At 36.0% G+C, this 9,387-nt stretch overlaps 1 protein-coding gene across 2 annotated transcripts in view; it reads left to right on the top strand.

Moving 5' to 3' along the window:
* LOC106870605 (centrosomal protein of 104 kDa) overlaps positions 1-9,387 on the top strand; it is a 293,281-nt gene that overhangs the window by 31,415 nt on the left and 252,479 nt on the right. For both annotated transcript variants that reach the window (XM_052973736.1, XM_052973738.1), the window contains exon 2: positions 6,599-6,777. In XM_052973736.1, the coding sequence (XP_052829696.1) occupies positions 6,644-6,777 (134 nt within the window). In that variant the 5' untranslated portion in view covers positions 6,599-6,643. The remainder of the gene's footprint in view (positions 1-6,598; positions 6,778-9,387) is intronic.

Below are 9,387 nucleotides of genomic sequence, written 5' to 3'. Positions count from 1 at the left end.
ATATATATATATATATATATATATATATAAACACACACACATACATACGTATTTACATACAGATATACATGTACGTTTGGTGATGCAGTCAGTCAATATAGAACTTAAATATGACTATGTATATATGCTTTCTATTAATAATTGTTTGATAAGTGCCAATGCACTTGGCCCTTGAACCACTCTGTAACTTCTGCTGATTATTAATAAAACACACACACATACACTCTCTCTCACTCAATATACGCATATACAGGGTGACCATAAATTATTTTTACAATTTGAAAGATTCAGAAGAAGGAAAAAAGAAAATGAAAAACAAGGACAAGTCCTCAGAACTTATTGGAAAACTGACAAACAAATAAAGTTTTATTAGAAACATCAAAACACTTCAACGTGGGTTCCGTTGGTTGCAAAGAAGTTGATCGACAGATCTCGGCTTTTAATAGATACAATAACTTGCAGAATTTGTGAAGATAATTTTATGCATCTAAAATTATTGAATCTGAAAATAAATTTATTTTGGTAAAATAAAATTATGTAATCTTTGATATGGAATTTACATGTACGCACATAACAACTTCACAGTCTTTGAATTCTACTAAGTTGATACATCAATGGATGAGAAGCCGTGGCAGCGTGTAGGTGTGCAGCAGGAGATGGTGCCTCCTTCTACCATCTTTACTGGCCATCTTCTTGTCTGTCACTTCCCATTTATATATGTATATGTGTATGTGTGTATAAGGTGATTTTTTTAAACGCATATTTTTTTTGTAAATTACCCTTACGAAGCAGAAAAATTTGTCAACAAACAGCCATGGTCACCTTCCATTGGGAACACTGGTAGTCAGTACTGTGTTGAACTACCCTTAGACTTAATGACGGCCTCTACTCTCCCAGGCATACTTTCAATCAGGTGGTGGAAGGTTTCCTGCAGAATGGTTGACCATTCTTCATAGAGTGCCGAAATGAGCAAGGGTATTGATATGGGTCAATGTGATCTAGCTCAAAGTCCATGTTCCAAAACATCACAGAGATGTTTGATGGAATTTAAGTCAGAACTCTGTACAGGCCAATCCATTAGCTGGACGTTGTTGTCATCTGACCACTTCCCTATAACACCTGCTGTATGGATGGGTGCCTGGTCATGTTGAAAGACACAAACTGGTCTTTGACAGTAGGCAACATGAAGGTGGTTAAAATGTCAGTGGAAGCTTGTGCTGTGGCAGTCTCATGTAAAGCATCAAGTGGTCAAGCCCTCTCCAGGAGAAATACAACCATACCATGACCCCCACCACTGCCGAATTTCAATGTTGGCACTATACAGGCTGGGGCATTTCATTCACCAGGCATTTACCACACCCACACCCTACCCAGTCCACACTGTGAAGTGGTTGGCATTTGGAAGGGCACAGCTGTAAAAACCATGCCAAAACAGACACAGTGGTCTGGTGTAGTCTTCTGCCTGGCTGGTTCCTGTCAAACTGTCTAACCCATGCCAGCATGGAAGGCAGATGTTAAACGATGATGATGATGATGATGATTATGATGATATATATATATATGAAAGTGTGCCAAAATGTTCCTGGCTTTGGGTAAAAGAAAATACAGGAGGATCAGTTAATTATGATTTTATTCGACATATTTCCCTCTCAGATTCACACATTTATTGCAGTGGTCCTGTAAAAAAACTAGGAAGGTTAGGCTTCCAACCAGGTCTTTTGCAATAGCCAAGAACTTTTCAGCACCCCATTGTGTGTGTATATGTATATGTGTTTGTGTGTGTGTGTATGTGTTTGTGTGTGTGTGTGTGTGTGTGTGTGTATATATATATATATATATATATATAGACATATACACACACATACATACACACATACATACATACATACATACATACATACATGCTTACATACATGCTTACATATGTGCATACAGAAGCACACATGTACGCTGATGCACAGACATGCACATAAACAGACAAAAAAAGAACGCAGCTCCAATAACAAACAGGGTCAACATCCATTGATAAAGTTGCAAAAGCAACAAACATTTTGGAAGGAAAATATAAATCATACATGAATGGAAATTGAATCGGTGAATGTGTTAGATAGTAAGGCATTAAGACAATATGACCCTCCCCAGACACAAAATATATGTATATATATATATATATATATATATATATATATATATATATATATATACCTTTTGTTGAACAAATTGATCCTAGTACAATTGAAACATAAAAATATGCACACAGGCACATATATATATACACAATGGTTACCCATTTATTTTAAACACTGTGAAGTATCCATTCAGCCAACCATGTCACCTACAGAGGTCATAACCATTCTGAATGTAGTGGAGATATTTTTAAAGGGATTTGAGACATGATCAAAGAATTTTATCACTATGAAAGCTTTGTATTACTCTTATATTATTCCCATCCAAACCAAGGTCAATAGAGATAACAATGAAGTGTTGTCTAGAAACAACAATGAACTGTCTGTTGTTCAGTTTGAACTCATTGTCTCTCCATACATAACTTAATACTTTATCCGTGTAACCATTTTACCTATAGAGGTCGTAGCTAATAGAATGTAGAATAGGTTTATAGCATTCTGTCTAGATGTCACCATATCTGTGGTCAAATTTGAACTTCTTATTCTGTCTAGAAATCACTATGAAATGTCTACAGTGAGACTTGAACTCATTACCTCTGGGTGCTCAATCCAATACTTTATGCATTCAGCCAACCATGTCACCTACAGAGGTCATAACCATCTGAATGTAGTGGAGATATTTTTAAAGTGTTTTTGTCTAGAAACCACAATGAGATGTCTACCAACCACAATGAAACTTGAACTCATTATCTCTGAATACAAAACCCAACACCTTATCTGTTCAACCATGTCATCTAAAATAAAGATTGTAACTAGAAGACTGGAGAATACATTCCCAACAAACTCTCCATGCCATATTGATTTCTAATTTTTTCTTTTTTCTTTTTCTAAACTAACATTCAAAAGTAAGAATAGATTATATAATCATATCAAATTTCTTCTAACTATATTGAAATGGATCAAACAAACAGAAAACACCTTGTAATCTTTTGGTTTCTCACTGAACCATTTTTATAAGAAAGAAGAAAGTAAGCACAGACATGGGTAGGTGCAAGTGTGGCACTGTGTGTTTAAGAAGTTTGCTTCCCAACCACATAGTTTTGGGGTTTTGTGTCCCACTGTGTGACAACTTGGGCATATGCCTTCTGCTATAACCCTAGGCCAAACAAGAGTGGATTTGATAGACAAAATCTGAAAGAAGTCTGTTGTGTATGTATGTATATATGTATGCATGTACATACGTATGTATGTACATAGTGGAAGCACATGGCCTAGTGGTTAGAGCAGTGGACTCGTAGTCAAGGAATCATGGGTTCCAATCACAGACCCAGGTGATGTGTGTGTTTATGAGCGAAACACCTAAGCTCCAAGCAGCTCCGGCAGAAGGTAATGACAAACTTCTGCTGACTCTTTCACCACAATTTTCTCTCACTCTTTCCTCCTTCATCTAGCAGCTCACCTGCGATGGACAAGTGTCCCATCCAGGTGGGGAACCTATACGCCAATGAAACCGGGAAACTGACCCTTATGAGCCAGGCATGGCTCGACAAGGAACAATCAATCAATCAAATGTATGTACATATGTATGTTTGTATGTATGTATTTATGTTTGTTTGTTTGCTTGTTTTGTCCTTGAGTTTTATCAAAGTTCTTCTGGAGTGAGTTCAAGCCAGTCACTAACAAGATGACAAGACATTTTGAGTTAAGAGAGTTCCTGGATGTTGGTAAACATGTGGTTGAATTGGTGTGTTGATTGAACTGTTAAATTAATACAGCTTGTTTCTTGTTCCCTCACCTACCCCTGTCTCATTTTTTTTTGCACAATTTTGAACCACATATACATGTATGTGTGTGTGTAAGTGAATGTGTGTGTGTAAGTGAATGTGTGTGTGTAAGTGAATGTGTGTGTGTGTATGTGTGTGTGTGTCTGTGTGCATGTATAACAAGCTTCTTTCAGTTTCTTTCTCTGCTCCTCTGTCTGTCTGTTTCTCCTTCCCTATATATATATATGTGTGTGTGTGTGTATATATATATATATATATACAGGGTGTCCACAAAGTCTGGGTACATGGGGATTAACACATACTTTAAGAAATTATTATTTCTTATATTTAATTGTTTATGTTATGATTTTATTTACTCCATGTACACAGACCTTATGGATACCCTGTATATATATATATATATATATATATATATATATATATATATATATATATATATATATATATATATACACATATATATATTGTTTTGGATTTGTGTGAATGTGTATAGAATAGTATATCAGTTGTGATAAAATTAAAATGTAGTCTGGGTTTAGCGTTTATTATTACGGTATTTTAACAAAATTAGCGCTTTCATACATAATGTACTCATCAGATTTCGAATGTCTTTAACTGACAGTTGAGTTCTTGACAACTTTAGTACCTCCCAGAACATTCCAACCAACTAAATTTTTAGAATATCTTTTTGATGAATCCGCATGCTCTTAAAGATCACGGTTTGCCAGGTGTACCGATATTCTGTAACTTGTTTATATTCATTAATGCACATCATTAATTGGTTGTTATATTATTGCTGTTATTTCCGTTCAGAACAGATTTGAACATTCTAATAAACCGTTTTCCTTTTATCTTTCTTCCAGCTTCACTTGTGTCATGTAGTTTGTAGAAAGCAAAAATTAGAAATATTTTTTGACTACATGTCTCTATATGTTTGCTCAGTGGAATTTGGCGAATATTGGTGTTCCGTATTTGTTGTCTGTGGACTTGTGAGCATTCCAATAATGCATTCCCTGTCTTGCCTATATATAATTCCTCACAACTTGGGCATTTAATGCAGTAGATCAAATTTCTCATTTTGCAGTTCATATTTTCATTTGCAAAAATCTGTCCATTTTTTTATCCTAATGGATCTACCCGCATGAATGTATTGACACGTTCCACATCTGTTATCATTACACTTGGATACTGTCAATGTGTTATCCTCTTTGTTAATAGTTTCTTTAGGTTATGTCGATGCTTTTTGCTTAAGATGAGTGTTTGATTAGTTATTATGTTTTTCAATTTTTCACTTTGTTTTATGATTGGCAAATTTGTTTTGGTGATTTAAAAAATGTTTTGGTGATGCAGATTGTGTGTTACTAGAAATGGTACTGTGTTCCTTTGATGGGTTCGTCTTTTCGTGCGTCTTTAAGTTATTCTGTAGGAATCTCTTTTGCTTGTACTATGCTATTTCCTATAAGTAGGAGAGAGTAATTTTGCTTGAGCAGAAATCCTTTGAGTTCTATAAGTCGTGTGCATCTGGTGTTTGGATCATCAACTAGAGTACAAATTTTCCTGGATAGACACTAAGGCAGTAAGGAATGTTGTGTTTTGTGTGTGTGTTAGGTGGAATGATTTGAAATTTAGGTACTGGTGTGTATCTGTGTTTTTGTAATAAATATAAGTTGTGATTGTGGTGTTGTTTTTAATTACCATTATGTCAAGAAGTGGTAATTGTGCATTGCTCATTTCTCTTGTGAATTTAAGACTAGGATGTAGATTATTGAGGAGGGTGCTGAATTCTTCCAGATTTTCTAGGGATTTGATCCAAATTAGGAAACAATCATTGAGATATCTTTTCTATGTGTCCTCCATATGTCTTAGAGCAACACGAAAAAGATGAACTCATCAAAGGAATACAATATCATTTCTAGTAACACACAATCCACATCACTAAAACATTTTTAACATCAAAACAAATTTGCCAATCATAAAACAAAGTGAAAAATTTAAAAAACATAATAACTAATCAAACCTTTATCTTAAGCAAAAGACAACGACATAACCTAAAGAAAATATTAACAAAGGCAAAATTCAACACAAACAAATGGGACAACACATATTGTTCTTTGTTTTAATTTTTTTTCATCTATATATATAGGTGCAGGAGTGGCTGTGTGGTAAGTAACTTGCTTACCAACAGCATGGTTCCGGGTTCATTCCCACTGCATGGCACCTTGGGCAAGTGTCTTCTATTATAGCCTCAGACCGACCAAAGCCTTGTGAGTGGATTTGGTAGACAGAAACTGAAAGAAGCTCATCATATATATATATGTATATATATATATATGTATGTGTGTTTGTGTGTCTGTGTTTGTCCCCCCACCATCACTTGTCAACCGATGGTGGTATGTTTACGTCCCCGTAACTTAGCGGTTCGACAAAAGAGACCGATAGAATAAGTACTAGGCTTACAAAGAATAAGTCCTGGGATCTATTTACTTGACTAAAGGTGGTGCTCCAGCATGGCTGCAGTCAAAAGACTGAAACAAGTAAAAGAGTAAAAGAATATATATTTCTCACTTCTTTATGTGTGGCACATATTGGTAGAAACTTTCCAAACCATTTTAAACCATTTTGTATGTTTGTCATTGTTTCTCTTAATTAATGCATTTCTTTGCTTTCTGAACCTTTTATACAAAACAGGAAACCAAAGAAAGACTGTAAATTATTGAGAGACTTTGAATCATTATGCTCATAAGAGCAGCTACAATGCCGCAGAAGATACCATTCCACGTGGCTCATGTGTCCAGTCAGGACAAGAATTACAGTGCTACGGAGTTAAATTACCATGGTCCACTGAACAAAGGATGGCAATCAATAAGGTTGGTATTCCTCAAGACTATCATTTACATGTTGTTGTTGCTATTGGCATATTTCCATTAAATAAAAATATAAGATGCTGACATGAACCAATGATGGAACTGCTACATGGCAACTTAACCTGCTAGAAATAGCGAGATATTCAAATCGTTTTCAAATTAACATCTTGTAAAAAAAAAAAACAACCCAAAACAACCCCCATCGACCACTAAAAAAAAGAAAATCCCAGATACTTTGGACAATAGATATTGACATAAATGTTGGTTTCAAATTTTGGCACAAGGTCTGCAATTTTAGAGAGTGGATAAAGTAATTATATTGACTCCAGTACTCCACTGGTACTTTTTTTTCCCAGAACATTGAATACAACATGGACAAAAATCAGATTCGCACAATTTTCTTATTCTAGTTCAAGCCAGGCCGAAAAGCTGCTGAAACAGCTTGTGATATCAATGATGCATTTGGCCCAGGAACCACTAATGAATGTACAGCACAAGAGAGCAAAAAAGATGGTGGTAATATGCCACAGCATACTCTCACGGTGCAAGGATGTGAATATAAATGGAATGGTAGAGGGTTGCTAAGGGTGCACGAGCAGAGAGTTTGTGAAGGAGCAAAAGAGGGGAGATGGGAGAGAAAGGGGAAATGCAGTGAGTGATAAAACGTTGGTATATAAAGAATATCAATGATATATATATAATCATCATCATCATCCTTTAACGTCCATTGTCTGTGCTGGCATGGGTTGGATGGTTTGACCAGAGCTGGCAAACTGAGGGGCTTCACAGATTCTAGTCTTATTTGGCATGGTTTTCTATGGCTGGATGCCCTTTCTAACACTCCAAGAGTGTAATGGGTGCTTTTTATGTGTCACCGACACAGGTGTCAGTTGTGTGATACCAATATCTGCCATGACTATGATTTCACTTGGCTTCATGGGTCTTTTTCTCAAGCACAGCATATCACCAAATGTCTTGGTCATTTGTCATTGCCTCCATGAGGTCCAGCGCTTGAAAGGTGCTTTTTACTAGCACAAGTGCCAGTTATACACCCTCCCCCCCACACACAACAGGCTTCTTTTAGTTTCTGCATGTCAAATCCACTCACATGTTTTTCGACAGCCCAGGACTATTGTAGAAGATACTTGTCAAAGGTGCCATGCAGTGGAACTGAACATGAAACACCTAACTCCAATGAACCAAATTACATCTCTTCTTCATGCACTATGGTTTTCTCTTTCCCTCCACCAACCATTGCAGCCCCAACACTGCTCTTCATTTCTCTCCTATCCTCCTCATGTCAACTGTATCATTGTTATCCGTTATATACCCATGTTTCATCACTATATATGTGTGTGTGTGTGTGTGTTCAATGTATTTATGTATGTATGTATCTATATATGTATCTCTCTATCTCTCCCTCTATCTATCTATCTATCTATCTATCTATCTATCTATCTATCTATCTATCTATCTATCTATCTGTCTATCTATCTATGTGTGTATATATATATACATATGTGTATATGTATGTATGTATGTGTGAATATATATATATATGTGTTTATGTATGTATGTATGTATGTAAATAAAAGCCAGGATGTGTTGCATTCTGTTACTTAATAAATGAAAAAATGCTAATACAGAAACAACAAGTAAAAAAATGTGTAACATATATTGAGAACAGAAACGGACGGAAGACAGACACAGAAGGTCCCTAATTCTTCATCAGTTATCAACCAGAGGGTATAACTCAGTTTCACACCATTAATGATAAGACTGAGAGGCTTCCCATGCTGGCAAAGAATATAGGGCTGAGAAAGAACAACACATGGATTACAAACAATACAGAAGTGGAAATACGAAATTGGATTGGCAGAACCAGAGGAATGTATATAAAAAATAGAAATGTTGGCAAAGTGTATCCTGGACTTTAATATCAGATGTATCCGTTTTTTTTTTTTTAAGGCGATAGGATGTGATTCAAGAAAGATTCCATGGTTATTTCTCACTGTGGGCTCTTTTACCGATTTATCATTCACTCAGATCCCATAACATAGGATGATAGATCTAAGGTGGTCATAAATACACGTGGGATGCAGCACTCTCCTTCCTCCATCCATCTTTTCCTGTTCTGTTTTCCATCATCTTCCTCCTTTACCATTCCATTATGATCTCTCTCTCTCTCTCTCTCTCTCTCTCTCTCTTTACCTCTCTTACTAGAATGCTGTACTGTCCACTCACAACCATATTCACTAGAAGTAGATTGCCTTGACAACACGACCAAACCACTTCCTTTTCATGCTTGTAGTAACTGACAGAAGAGTTTCATACTCTGAAGTCATCACAATGATTTAATTACTGATGCTCATTAGCTCAAAGATCTCTCTATATGGAATATGAAACATTCAAAAGCCATGATTGTTTTTCCCTCCCTTCCAATATAAAATATCCATGACTTACACCCACTGAATGCAGTTGAAATTACTATTGTTCTTTAAAAAACAAGAATAGGCACAGGAGTGGCTGTGTGGTAACTAGCTTGCTTACTAACCACATGGTTCTGGGTTCATTTCCACTGCGTGGCACCTTGGGCAAGTGTCTTCTACTATA

The sequence above is a fragment of the Octopus bimaculoides genome, chromosome 16 (genome assembly GCF_001194135.2).
Source record: "Octopus bimaculoides isolate UCB-OBI-ISO-001 chromosome 16, ASM119413v2, whole genome shotgun sequence".
NCBI lineage: Eukaryota > Metazoa > Mollusca > Cephalopoda > Octopoda > Octopodidae > Octopus > Octopus bimaculoides.
This window is presented reverse-complemented; position numbering and strand designations above follow the sequence as displayed.